Here is a 14,774-nt window from a genome sequence, read left to right on the forward strand (position 1 = left end):
ACACTGACGTGGTGGTCTCTCAGACCCACCACAGGAGCACAGAGGGGAGAACTGCAGAGGTGTTGGGAGGTCCTCGTTTTGTCTCAAAACAACAAAAAGGGCTAATGGCTTTCATATGGCTAAAATATAATACATCACATTTTAAATACACTATGTACCAAAGTATGCAAATACGTGACCATCCCACCTGTGAGCTCAGCCAGTCCCTCTGCTCAGATGGCAATCCGTGCTAATCCAGTCTAGAGTGTTTGTGAGATCAGGTGCTGATGTATGATGGATCGGCCTAGCTCGCTGTCAGCATTTCAGGTCATCCCAGAGGTTCGGTGGAGTCGGGGTCAGGGCATTCTGCAGGCCAGGGGAGTTCCTTAGCCAATCAACCAAGGCTTTATGGACCCGGATTTGTACACAAGGTCATAGTCATGGTGGAACAGCAAATGGCTTTCCCCAAGCTGGTGCAACACAGTTGGAAGCGTATAACTGTCTAGAACGTCTGCGGTACTTCCAGAGTGTCAGGACTGAGACGAAGACGCAGGACTCAGGGACGGGACAGGGTCCCTTTTTATTTTAAAGAGAAAACAAGAAGAACCAGTCAGGGGAGGATTCAAACAGACTGTTTCTGAATTCATGCTTCAGCACAGTTGGTTTGCTTTTTGGCAACACACTCTGTGTGTCAGTGTGCTCCGTGTGTCAGAGCCTATCCGGAGAAAAGATAGCACGTAAGTAGGCTACCGTTAATGATCCACAGGTGCAACCAATTTTCCTTACCCGCTGGTCCATCCGTGCTAAATCTCCACTCCCCAGGCCACGCTCGGACACACACTTTGTAAGCTGTAGCGTTAACATGCCCTTCACTGGAATCCAGGGGATCTCAACCAAACCTTGACAATCCTGCTCTCTCCTCCAGCAAACTGTGGACGTTATGCTTCCAGTTGGTAATGTTCTTTGGGCATCTGTCAAACCCAGATTTGTCCACCATACTGCCAGAGAGTGAATCGTGATTCATCACTCCAGAGAACACATTTAACTGCTGCAACGTGTAGCGGTGGCACACACCATTCCAGTCTGCGCTTGGCTTTGTGCGTAATGATCTTAGGCGTGTGTGCAGACGTGAGCCATGGAAACCCATCTCAATAAGCCCCCGATGCACAGACCTCGAGTTGGTGCTGCTTACGGTGACAGGAACTCCGCAGCGAGTGATGAAACAGAAGATTGCAGAGCGTCAGCACATCGTGGCCCCGTTCGGAGTGGGCGTTGTCTACTGCTACAGCACGCCATGTCCCTGCTCGGAGTGGGCGTGGTCTACTGCTACAGCACGCCATGCCCTTGCTCGGAGTGGGCGTGGTCTACTGCTACAGCACGCCATGTCCCTGCTCGGAGTGGGCGTGGTCTACTGCTACAGCACGCTTTGGCCCTTGCTCGGAGTGGGCGTGGTCTACTGCTACAGCACGCCATGCCCTTGCTCGGAGTGGGCGTGGTCTACTGCTACAGCACGCCATGGCCCTGCTCGGAGTGGGCGTGGTCTACTGCTACAGCACGCTTTGACCCTGCTCGGAGTGGGTGTGGTCTAGCTGCTGTTGGCTGATCTGCTGCTGTTCCTGGATGCTTCTATTTCACAGTAACTGCAGTTACATTTTGACTGGAGAAGATCTCACAGGGCAGAACTTTTCCAAACTGGCAGCACCACGTATAACGTCCCAGAGCTCTTACATGGCTGTGTGCTTGATTTTTTCTATACCTGTTAGCAACTGATTTGGCTGAAACATCTGAAACCAGTTGTTCTGAGAGTTGCTTTTGTCTATAGTGTATGATTTGTAATATACATTTTGAACATGTGATGAATATTAGGGAGTGATTGCCCTGTTCATAAAAGTGACCTCTTATGGAAATAGATTAGCATAATCATTCATTAATAGGAGAAGAAAGAGAAAAGAGACTGGCCTCATTAGTCTCAACCATTTCCCTCAGTCATTGCTATTCATATTGTATCTTAATGACCCTACTTACAGTTGCATTTAATTCCACCTTGTAGTTCCTTTGTGTTCATATTATGTACTGACAAATAAGAAATTCTAAACATCTATTTAGATTTACTGGCTACTTAAAAAATTCAATTTAATTTCAATTCAACTTAATAAGCAGAGACACCCTGTGCAGGGACTGCATTGGAAGTCTAATGCAGAAGCTCCCTCTAGTGTTGAATACTGAGTGATGCATTGTGGTCTTTTTTCAGAGCAAAGTTCTGAATTATCTGTCTATTTTAAAGCAAGCGTACCAATTTAGGATCAGATCCCACCTATCTGTATAACCGGAATTATTTAGATGTAAAAGGCAAAAACACACTCAGCAGTGTTAACCTGACGTCAGATGATCACTTGTCTCGAGCTTTTGTTGCATGTGACTCGCCCTGTTCAGTCGCAGAGGGTGCACCCTCCCTGAGATGAGACATGGGTGGTCTGACTGCTGCCTGGCTGTGTTACGTTTCAGTATCCAGATTAATTACTGAAGCATGCGTGGATATCGTGATTCCCAAATCCCCGATCTAATACTTCTCCAAAAGGTGGAATCTCCTGTAGACACTGCCCTTCTTCACCTGCTGAGTAATCAGGTAGCCACTGATCCTTTCCTGTTGCAACTTGGGTAAAATTCTCACACACACACACACACACAGGCGTAAATGGGCACATGAAGGCTGCCGTATGCCAGGTTGTGTGTTGGTTTTCTTCTTTTTCTCCTACGTGAGCCACGGTGCTGTCCTGTTACGGTAATGTGTTTCGCATAGGCGTGGTACGAGTGGACTACGGAGACATTGCGGCTCGCAAGGCCCTGAGAGAAGCTCTGCAGTGTAAACCTTTCTCCTGGTACCTGGAGAACATCTACCCTGACTCGCAGATACCGCGCAGATACTACTCACTTGGAGAGGTAGGCTAGAACTCTTTCTTATTTTTGTTTATGATGCATTTTTGTTCACAGAGGAATGATTGATCTGTTCTTAAATGGGTAAGGAATGTTCAGGTGTTCCTTATCGAGGCAAACTTCTTCTGGGGGCTTATCGAGGCAAACTTCTTCTGGGGGCTGGTTTTGTGAGTCCTCACTCCAGCACTGGACCTCAATCATGTGCCTGTTTTTGTGGACTGAGAAAAAAAAAAAAATCCAGCTAACTTGCTCCCTCAAACGATGGCGTGAGATTTATGGGGTTTTGAAGCCCTAACACCAGTAGAGGGACGTCACACAGATGATGTGAGGTCTGCATCTCACAGATGGTGTAGGAGACAGACAACGTGAGGTGTGCGTCTCATAGTCTCACAGAGGGGTCTTGCTCAATAAACCTGTCTGTTTTGCCTGAACATGTAATGCCTTTGTATAGCGAGTCCCTCCGTGTGATAGGACGCCTCATGTCAGACTATGGTGGATAAGGGTGCTGGTTCCATACTGGTTCAGCTGTATAATCTAATAAAATCACCCATCCCTGGTGTACAAAGGACCAGCAGACAGTTGCCAGCAGGAGCCAGTGGCCGGCCTGGACGTGACAAAGTAATGATTTCATCAAGTGTGTGTGTGAGAGTGAGTGTGTGTGCATGTGTGTGCGTTTGTGCGAGCTAAGGTGTAAGTGTGGTGTGTGTGTGTGTGTGTGTGTGTGTGTGTGTGTGTGAGAGAGAGAGACACACACAGTATGGTGAGGTCTCTCTCTTCCCCACACTGCAGTAAAGCTCCATGTTTCATGGCTGCTGTTGTGGTCATCTTCACTCCCACTGCTATCCTCAGCTCCCCTGCATACACCGCTGGCTTTTACATTTAATTAATTACACACCACACCACTGATACAAGGCAATAAGGTGGCCATTTAATATAGACTCTGCCTGGAGTTTCAGCATTTCACTGAGCTGAGTTGTTAATTGCTGACTTGAGGGATGTTACTGAGGTTGGAAGGTAAGAAGAGCTTGAGAACAGTTCATGATGTTATCTTCCGTTTGTGCTAACCAGAAACGACCCCTAGTCCCGCAGGTCAACTGTGTGTAATTAATGAGTGAGAATGAGTGAGTCGTTTCAGTGTGGTTCTAATCACACAGCAGCACGCAAGCGCGCTGATCATGTTATTGATTACAAGAACAGGAAATTATTTCTCCAGTTGTGTCCTGCCAAGAAGCTGTACGTTTGGAGGATCTCTTCTCCTGGTTGCTGTGATTTGAAGTGATTGAGAATGTATGTACTCCGTGGAAAACAGCGATGAGGTTCTCGGTGTTGCTGGGGGTTTTCTGGTTGGTCGGTTGGTTGTTGTTGTTGTTTTGTTTTGTTTGTTTTTTTAAACCATGGCTTTTGCAAGTTTGCACTGGTGTGTTAGTCTGGGATGCAGAGGACAGGGGTGGCTCATTCCAGCCTTGTTCAGGGGCACCAGTCAAAGCATGGCGACCCGAGGGTCCAACAGCCTGCTGGGACCAATTCAGCATCCACTCGCAACCTTGTAGGTACTGGAGTCCTTGTAGAAACAAGAGTTTTGTTATTTCTAGTTCCTTTGCCAAGAAAAACACAAGCACCTCGCCACTGGCTGGAGGGGTGGTCGGTGAGCACGCATGGCATCGCAGGTTGCTGGGTTAACACCCTGGCATCGTGGTTGAGTGTGTCAACGTGCCTTGCTTCGTCTTATCCACAGATCCGAAATGTGGAGACCAACCAGTGCGTGGACAACATGGGCAGGAAAGAGAATGAGAAGGTGGGCTTCTTCAACTGCCATGGCATGGGTGGGAACCAGGTGAGGCCAAACCCAGACACCCAAGCTCTCCACCCAGGTGTGTGAGGAGCTACGCATGCGCTGACCGCGGCTGTGTGCGCCACATAGGTGTTCTCGTATACGGCAGACAAGGAGATCCGCACGGACGACCTGTGCCTGGACGTGTCACGCCTGAACGGACCCGTGCTCATGCTCAAGTGTCATCACATGAAGGGTAACCAGATGTTTGAGTACGACGCTGAGGTACGTGTGCGCCAACCCGCCACAGCCAGGTGTCTGGCGGGGGGGGGGGGGGACGATATGGGCAAAAAGATCACAGCGCGATATTATGGGGCACACTGGCGAATCCGATGTGACATGGTTAAGGATTGGTTTGCAATGGTTGGGGGGGGTGGATGTGTTGGGGGATGTGATTGTGATTAATGAACAATGCCCTTCCGAGGTTTCACCTGGGGGGTCTACAGTTGCACACAGCATACAACCAAAATTTGTAATTTGCTAGAGGACCCATTTGCATATGGCAACTTCCTGCAATATCAGTGTTGAAAAGACCAGTACTGCCATAATGATTAACAAAAAATACACCCGTACAAGTGTAGCTCTACTAAGCATTAATATCAGTCATAAAAGATGTATGTGCTGGTAATGCATATGACTTATGAATATTAAGTTTAGAGTTGTCCTTTGTTGGGCAGTTTCAATCCACCAGATGGTGCTACAAACCATGTATTAAACTCTGTTTGGGTCGGACATAGTTGCGGTTTGTTGATGTGAAGTCAGTACTGAAGCAAAGAGACTGCATTTTTAAAAACTTCCTTATTTCACTTGTTTAGTACATTGGCAAGTGGGAATATGATTCTGAGGTAAGATTAGTCTGTGTGTCTCTGAATGTTGTACTAGCAGTTGGTGCCGCTATTAAAATATATTCCTTTTTCTGTGTTGGTGCTGTTGTGGTGTTTGGTGACTAGACAGAATGGGTGTTCTCCAGAAGCTAGTGTGCGTTATGTTTATGAACTCCCTGTGGAGATATGATCTTGTCATAGCTCATAGCACGTGATGACACTCCAACCTGTGCTGTGTGTGTGTGTGTACTGTGTGCTAGACTGTGTGTCTCCTGCCATGTCCCAGTCTCCTTTCACATTGATTACTTGATAACCTGCCATTGGTTATATTTAAGTCCCATTAAGATTGTTTGTTTGATGTCCTCTTTAAATGTTCATAACCTCAGGTTACGTAGAAACACCCAGAAAGGGTGCAGGCAGTGTACCTCCATATCAGTAACATGTCACATATGGCACAACCCCATTCAGTGGATGACCTAGTTGGGGAAAGGTATTGGGCCTGGATTACAAAAGGGGACATTTACCGTCAGAGACCCGAGAGGGAAGGTTGAGAAAAGAAGACTTATTTTAGACACAGACCTCCCTGTCTCCCTGTCTGGATGGGGTCCCTTCCACCTTCAAATGATTTTGCCCTCTTGAGTGAGCCTGCTAAATCCCCGTGGTCCAGTTTATTTATATATCAGCCTGGAGAGCTAAATTATCAGGCCTTTTTGATTAGTAATTTATGCAGCATAAAATATTTACTGAGTTGTGTTTGTAGAAGTGTCAGAGACTGTCAGCGCTATCAATCTTTAAGCTATTTTTAAAAGCTGAGGACTGTTGCTGACTCCAGGATTTAATACCATCAAAATTTAATTGGTTTCCTGTGAAACGTCTCACTGTCAATAAACCGGTTTTTGTGCCACTTTAATGACCAAGGGAGTGTATAGCAGTCTTAAAATAGGTCTCTGCCTATTCTCATCTCTCACTTGACTTTTCCAACACCGGCACGGCCAACATCACATCTAATGAGGAGAGAGTGGTGGAGATATTACTGCTGTAGTGCTTGAGCCAGGCCAGGCCAGGCCCTGTTGCCCTATCAATCATCCCAACTTGCTCCTCCCCCTCCCTGTAGTGCCATCATATATTCAGGCCATTCATGCCTGACTCAGTCGATCCAAAAACCCTCCGAGCTCCACCTTCCACGGCCTTCCATTCCAACTCCTCCTTCCCCTGCTAAGATCCCAATGCTCCTCAAACGGCCCCAGCCCAGTTCATCCACTCCCAGGTCACGAAGTGCAGCGGTAGTGTCATGATTGTAGCGTAGGTCCCTTTCAACCGTTGTCGAACCTGGCATGTCCCCTCGCTGTGGTGACGCCTCCTTCTGTCCATCATGCTCGGGCCGGGTGTGGTCGTCAGAGGGGCACATTCCTGCATGTCATCACGCAGTCGTGCCTGACCATCGGCCGCCTGGAGGACGCCACGTACGGGCTTGCCGTTGAGCGCTGTGATGACAGCCCAGCTCAGAGCTGGGCTCTCAGGAACCTCAGCAGGCTCCAGGTCTTTAGGAAGATTTACCGCAGGCGATCCGACTACTTTCTGTAGCAGGTCAGTGGTGCGAGCATTGGACTTCCAGGTCGAGACCTGTCCCTGATCTGCCCCTGACCTGCCCCTGATCTGCCCCTCTTAGCCTGTGGTCTGGGGCAGGAGAGCTTTTTCAGCCAGAGCTGTTTGCAGGCTCTGATCGTAACTGATTGATTGATTAAATCACTTTATCGGATAGTTCTTGTCTTTCCATGGTGCTCTTTTTGATGCAGTGTAGCGTTAGTAGCAGCACACCCCCACACTGTGAAAATGTAGAATTTAATTTAACAGTTGTGTCCTTGTTTTTAACAGTGTGTTTACTTTATGTATGCATGTTCGTTTTGCTGCAGTTGTTTCGTGTGTGCCACTCTCATTTGTAAAGTGGGGAGTGTGAGGGGGGATAGCTGATTATATAAAGAAATAATAAATACAGAAAATGAAATATGCCTATTTTTCCTGATCAAGGGCCCGTGGAGGTACTCTTGTTTACTATCGGCTCAGTCAAGCTCCGGATGACCTGCGGCTGTTCTTAAGGAGAGGCGCATATTGCCTTGTCTAAATGCGCGTAAGCCGCCTGTCCTGCCGGCTGTCAGTCTGCCATAAGCCTCTTAACTGGCTGTTTATTCAGTGAATGTTGAGATGTGTAAGAGAAGGGGGCTGCATCAGCACTCTGCCTCTTTACCTGGCTAGATGTGGTAAAATAGATCAGCGTGGTGTTGGCTTAGATCCTATAGGCCAATCTGTGTGCATGTGTTTGGTGAGTTGTGGATTGTTGTGTGGAAGTGGTGTTTTTTAAGCATTTAAAAGCATTTTGCCTAAACCCCAGCTTTGGACTGTTCCTGGAACTCTCAAGTTGCGTCCCAAGACATTTCCAGCATTCAAAGACAGGCTGTATGCTCTTATCCAAAGAGACTTACAATTGTATTAATAGTACCACTTTGAGTAATTGAGTGTTAGGGGTCTTGCTCAGGGGCCCAGCAGTGGTGGGGCTTGAACCAGCAACTTTCTGATTACAAATCAAGTACCTTTAACCACTAAGCTACCACTGCCCTGCTACCAATTGCTCCTGATGTCAAATTAAATCTCCCCTGATGTTTATTTTCCTTACATAAATATTTCATTTTGATATGAAAATTTGGTGGCCACTGGTGGGTCCAACACATGTCAGCCCTCACTGAGAGCGTGCGGTGGAGGCGGCTTTGTTCCGGCCTGATTATTTATGTGCTGGGCCCTGGAATTGGCACATCTTTGTCTGCGAGCTCTTTTGAAGTGATCTCTCATTATGAGTGGTTTCTTTCACAGCCCTGGTCTCTCTGAGAATAAGCAAGCCTGCATCTGAACACTCACAACCATGTCACATTTGGGCTCGCCCTAAATTGAGTGGTTTTTTTTGTTTTTTTTTTGTTTTTTAAATTAATTTTTTTTAATGTATTTCCCAAACCCTTAATTTTAATGGGCTCTCCACATATTAATGTTTATTTAACTGGAAAAACTCTGTTGCTTTGCAGACCATTAGTCAGATGTTGTCTGTCAGAAGATCAGGTCTTGCACATCAGCACTCTCGATGTGTGACTGCCTCTTTGGCTCTGTCTAAACGTCATCTTACCACACGAACAAAGTTGCTTGTCCTGTTTAGGCAGATCAGGGGACTCGCAGCCTTGAGAAGGTGATGGTCATTGCAGCAGATGTGTTGGCATGTGGGTCTGTGGATTGCAGCTGGCCTTGGGGTGTGTGCGCGAGTGTGCGTGCGTGTGTTGGGCAGGCTCATCTCCAGCCCTGGGGGCTATAAGTTGGGCAGGTGGTGTGGAGGGGCATTAAAAAGGTAGCACAGGGCACGTGCTGCCTCCTTCACCACTGACACACAGCAACAAAAGCAACGGCCAGTCTGCTCGCAGGGCTCACGCTTACACACCATCCCATTTTAATTATCTGATTGGGTGAGCAGAGGTATGGGTGTGTGCACACGCACATGCGTGCAAACATGCATGCACACGTGCATCCCATTGACCTTCAGTCATTACAGGATCATTTGTTGGTGCAACATATGGAGCATATTTTTGTGTGTGTGTGTGTGTGTGTGTGTGTGTGTGTGTGTGTGTGTAATAAGGATAAATTTCCCCCTGCTGATTTTCACATGGGCACAAAGATAACTATTTAGGCCTTTGTCCTTTTCGATCGAACAGATGCCTTGGCTCATTGTATCATTCATTCATCTTTTTTGCCCACATGAAACACAGTAGGAAGAAATGCATCATTATTAGAGCTCTTTCTTTAGGTTATTTCATTAAAAAATAATGGAATTCATTCTGTTCTGTTTTTTGTTAAGTTTTAGTATCATTGAGGCATTTTTATTAAAACCGATAAAAACAGTTTGTGGACTTTTGATTGCTTCACTGTTGGGAACCAAACAAATTGCATTAAATCTTTACTCAGCCCTTTGTGACATACTCTCATCCATTCACGTGCTCTCTCACTCTCTCTCTCTCACTCACTTACTCACTCATACACACACATACACACACACACACACACACACACACACGCACACACACTCCGCATGTAAACATTACTCTGCTGCAACACCATTTAATCAACCCCACTTCCCTGTCCGTATGCCTTAATCTTCCTCTCCCTGTTCGCTTAGTCGGTGGAGATTTCTGCCGTGCACCTGCTCCTGACTCTACTGCACCAGAGCAACTCATTTCCCTTAAAAAACAACATGGCCATAATCCACGTTCCGTCAGCCGTCAGCAGCTGGTTGCTGGGACAGTGTTTAATTACAGAGCGCGCAGAGCTGTGGGTGGTTGGCACTGAACCCAAACTCAGAGGCCAGTCACACTCATTAGAACCTGCAGCCACTTGAACGGTGCAAATGGAGTGGAAGCACGAGCCCAACACGTCCCCGTGTCCTGCTCGTGCAGGGAAGAGGACATATCAGAGATGGGGAGGCCCGGCGTCAGGAGCACCGGAACTTTGGGAAGGTGCCTCCCCAGCACGTCTGAGCTTTCTTTGGCACGGCTCTGCCGTAGCTGATGAGCGGAGTGGCACTGCGTGGCAAATGCACTGTGGAGAATATGCTCTTTAATCTTGGAATTAGGCAATTAGTAGCGATAATTGTGTTGGAATACTCGCTGCATGCTAAGAAAACAACTCTCAGGCAGGCGAGTAGAGAGGAAGGCAGAGTTCTGACTGCCCGTTGGCATGGAGGAAGGACCCAGGCCAGACTGGGCTGTGCTTATTGGAGCTTCCCGCTGAAGTGATGTGTGCAGGGAACTGAAGGGTAGGTGCAGGACAGGACAGGGCGTGACTCCTGGTGTTCCTGGGAGCTCGGTCAGGAATGCCTAATAATCTTGCTCACTCTCCCTCCCTCTTGCTGTTTGAACTACACAGTCTGTAGCGTTCACGTAATGAAGAATTTGAGGGCACTGGACGTTTGATTGTACAGATAATTTTCTGAAGAAGAAAATAATGCAGTAAGGTAAAGGTTGCAGGGATTAACACAACCCCCCCCACACACACACACACAAATTTAAATGTCACCTTCAGAAATTTAAAATAGAACAGATTTATGGTTACTGTGTAAGAACACTAAAATTTACCTTTGCAAATCCCAGAGCCTGGCTCCGTAATGGATAAAATCCAAAAATAAGAGAAAACAATAAATTCTAAAATATAAGGACGCATAACAATGAAAAATGAAGCAACATATATGTACAAAGGAAATGTATTATATGGTCTGTATTCATCTGTGTGCAGTGCACAATGGTTATGAATTTGAGGAAGTCTTTATGTGATGTGATGTGATGTGATGTGATGTGTGTGTGTGTGTGTGTGTGTGTGTGTGTACACATACACATACACCCCCACACACATCATATTTGTGACAGTTAGCCTTTTTTAAGCTTGTTGTTGTTTTGTCATCATCATTGTTGGTTTTGTTGTCCTCTTTAGCGCCTGACCCTGCTGCACGTGAACAGTAACCAGTGTTTGGACATGCCCTCGGAAGAAGACAAAATGGTCCCCACGTTGAGGGACTGTACCGGCGGCCCATCACAGCAGTGGCTCCTCAGAAACATGACCTTAAGCATCTGACCTTCACCCCTGTCAAAGCGGGCGGGCCTTCACACTGCCACCACTTGCATCCGGCGTGTGTGTGTGTGTGTGTGTGTGTGTGTGTGTGTGTGTGTGTGTGTGTGTGTAAGTAACTCCAGAACTGAATCTGCATCCACCCATGAAGAGTGTCCCAAAAGACACTCGATAGCATCTAACCAGCATTTGAATGCAAAGTTGGTGGAACTGAACTTGCATCTCCAGCCATGTCCTCCGAGGTTCTCGCGCCATGCACTTTGCCCGCGGTCATCAGGGCCTTTCCTACCGGAGCTCCTGCTTTGGTGACTGGCAAGTTATTTGCTTCCTTCCACATGTCACTCACATGGCCGGGAGCGAGGGACCTGGAGCCAGAAGTCACAAGCTGTAATGTTCATTGTGGACGCTGTGGTTGCGCTCAGAGTCGCCTCCATCTGGAGCTGTTCCAGAGACTTCTGATCATCGCGCTACTGCTTGGATGCTTTCTGGGCCTGGAGGGTCTTGCCTCTGTAATTTCATGCTGGCAACTCTAAACTATGCTACCCACAATACAATCCTGTTTGGAACTTTCACAAGAATTTTACCAGTGATTGTCATTTAGCTTACTTATCATTTTCTATTCTGTACTGTAGTGATAATTTTGCACCTGTAGACAGCTGTAATTCCAGTTGGTCATAATAAGGAAGTGATAAAAAGAGAATCAACAAAATACAGGAATATTTTTTATTGAGCGTGAGTAATATTCTATAACATACCTCTAGATGAGGCGTTCTAAAAAGTTCTGTCATTTGCAGAGGCCAATGTGTCGTACGTGTAGAAGGAGGAAAAGGTTCCACCCATCTCCTCTCTAAGAGCATTTTTATGCACAGTAATACTTCCGTTTCACCACAGCTAACGTTAAAAGTCCTGTAGCTAAAAAAAAAAACCATGTCAACCTGTAGCTGCTTCCTTATGTCAGGCTGTTTTAATCACAGTAAGCAAAACCCAGTTAACACACCAAGATCTGATGCTTTGATTAGCTTGTTATGTGAACAGTCTCTCTCTTCAAAGACTGGCTGTGCAGAGGCTGTCACACTCTGGATTGAGAGGGGGTAGTGATTATGGGTGAGGAAACCCTGCAACAAGGGAGGGTTAGTGCAAGCCGTGACGCACTGCGAACATGTAGGACTCCGCGCAGGAGAAGGTTACCAGGCTTTTTAGCCTGGGAGTAGTTCAAATTGGTCACATGACAGCATGGCATTGAAAACTTTTCACCCATTTCACTGAATCTTGGCTTTGCTGTGCACGTCAACAGCCAATTGTTGCTGTAACACCGATTTTTACAGGAAATTGGGATCACATTGTGCATGCGCCCACGGATGTTTCTTGCTGAAGGAACCTTAAGGAAACTCAAATCCAGTGCATTGGAAGCTGTAAAGGAATGATGCGTATCAACAGGTCACTACTTGCTTTTATGCATTCCCATTTGTTGTGCATGAGAACACTAAAACTCCCTTGATACAGTGGTGTGCAGATGCAGGCCTCCAGCAGGTGAAGGTTGTGGGCATTGAGCCTTTTACATCACTGGCTCGACATTATTTGGCTGACTTAACAAAAATTCAAGAACAGTCACACTATTTTAAACATTTAATTAACTATTAAAAGTAAAACATTTCTATTATTCATAGATTTTAGACTGTGGCTTTTAGAATAACAGAAACTAGCTAAAGCCTACTTATTTAAAAATAATACTTAGATTATGACATTGCTTTTATAAAGAATGTTCTGTTTTAGCATTTGATTTTGGCTGTCAAATGAATTGTTTTGTTTATATGTATGTATGTATGTATGTATGTATGTATGTATGTATGTTGTTCATAGCATATGATACTGAAATTATTAATGTAGTTTTCAAGCACTGTCATTACACTGATGCCACTAAATTTAAATATAAATTAGAATATTTAATTTAATTCTTTGTCTTCTGTTTTCATCATTGTTACTCATATAGAAAAGATGTTCTGTTGTAAATAATAAATGAGCATTGTTGTATATATGAAATCAATTATTTTTTTAAGACATCACTTGAAAGCCCCACTGAAGTCTCTGAAGTAGAATTCCTTATCGGAGTGTATTGGAAACTTTATCATTTATGGATATGCAGTAACTGGAGAAACTCTGGATGTTTATGGGCTTTTCTCAGTCCTGTTTAGTACCTTACAGATGGTTCTAATTTTCTATGTTCAAATCGGCACAGATTAATTGGAATGCATGTATTTGACATTAAATAAGTATCAATTCAATTCCATGTGCTAAACATGCCACGGTCAGTTGTGTCTTGGCTCTGACATCACTGAATGAAGTGTATTCATGCACCTTAACCAGAGAAACTCTGGGTTCCTCACTAGACCTCATCCAAGAACCACTCCTGTATTCCCATTTCATATATTTACCAGTTTTCTTGTGTCTAGAATGTTTTGTAGATACAGTGGTCCAGACCTGTCATAGACACATTTACATCCACCCTTCCCCCACCCAGTCAGTCATTTTAGCCATATTATAGTTTGAATATAAACATTTTAGCTGGGGGGGATTATTGAAAAATTATCACGCTTGACGTTAGTAGCATATTCAAATTTTTACTCAAACGTTTAATGCAAATTTTCAATAGCAGTTTACACGGTGACTGTCTTTCATCTGATCTACTAAGGGCTGACATGCTGTGACATTACACATGACCACACTGCCCGTAGGATTTATGTTGAGACTCAGCCACGCTGGTGTGTAGTTCCCATGAATGGATCTTTTCACGAGAGTATTTAAGACAATATGTTGAACTAATGAGGGTTTATGACCACAAAAGGAGAAATTTAAGATGATCCAAAAATGTCCTGGCCTGTTCATAGCAAAAATTCTTAAAACTAAACATCCACGTGAGTTTTTTGGAGGTTTCTGCTGCATGATACCACAAACACAATGTAAACTGCCTTCAACTTGAACAACTCTGCAGTGTATTATGATGTAATGGTGGTTTTATTTTTGTTTTTTTATTTTTGTTTTTTTGTTTGTTAGTTTTGTGGGGGGTTTTGTAAGTAACAGATACTGGCAGAATATGGATTTACCATGCATATTTAAAAGATGTTAGAATATTAGAGATTTACCATGCATATTTAATAGATATTAGAATAGTAGAGATTTACCATGCATATTTAACAGATATTAGAATATTAGAGACTGAGCCATAATAAACACTGGTGTTGGATGTAGCTATTCACTGCATTTTTCTTATTTTAAAAATCCCAACATGCTAATAAGATAATGAATCTATTGTTTTCATTCTTAAAGATATACTCAGATATTTTCTTCTTAACCTTTGTGTACCATTTATGATATTTTAACATTATAATATCTACTGTAGTAGTTAAAGCTGCATGCCTTTTACAGTGAAATCCTAATGAGGGTTGTCAAATTATGTTTTTTTTCAGTAGAGGTAATTGAACTACTCAAAGGTATAGAGTCCTGATGGTCTGGGTCAGGGTGGCGGGGTGATTGGTTTTTATTTTCCTCTGTAACCGTTA

General features: G+C 44.9%; 1 protein-coding gene across 5 annotated transcripts in view; it reads left to right on the top strand.

The window, feature by feature from the left end:
• The window catches only part of galnt13 (polypeptide N-acetylgalactosaminyltransferase 13), a 30,486-nt gene extending 19,087 nt beyond the window's left edge, over positions 1–11,399 (top strand). For 3 of the 5 annotated variants that reach the window (XM_081713708.1, XM_081713707.1, XM_081713710.1), the window contains 6 exons: positions 2,780–2,919; positions 4,649–4,747; positions 4,835–4,969; positions 5,560–5,589; positions 6,967–7,155; positions 11,083–11,190. In XM_081713708.1, the coding sequence (XP_081569834.1) occupies positions 2,780–2,919; positions 4,649–4,747; positions 4,835–4,969; positions 5,560–5,589; positions 6,967–7,152 (590 nt within the window). In that variant the 3' untranslated portion in view covers positions 7,153–7,155; positions 11,083–11,190. Of the gene's footprint in view, positions 1–2,779; positions 2,920–4,648; positions 4,748–4,834; positions 4,970–5,559; positions 5,590–6,966; positions 7,156–11,082 lie in introns of all 5 variants that reach the window. The other 2 variants (XM_081713709.1, XM_035523714.2) reach the window with 2 other exon arrangements.
• The last annotated feature ends 3,375 nt before the right edge of the window (positions 11,400–14,774 follow it).

The sequence above is a fragment of the Electrophorus electricus genome, chromosome 4 (genome assembly GCF_041902795.1).
Source record: "Electrophorus electricus isolate QZ-2024a chromosome 4, ASM4190279v1, whole genome shotgun sequence".
Taxonomy (NCBI): Eukaryota; Metazoa; Chordata; class Actinopteri; order Gymnotiformes; family Gymnotidae; genus Electrophorus; species Electrophorus electricus.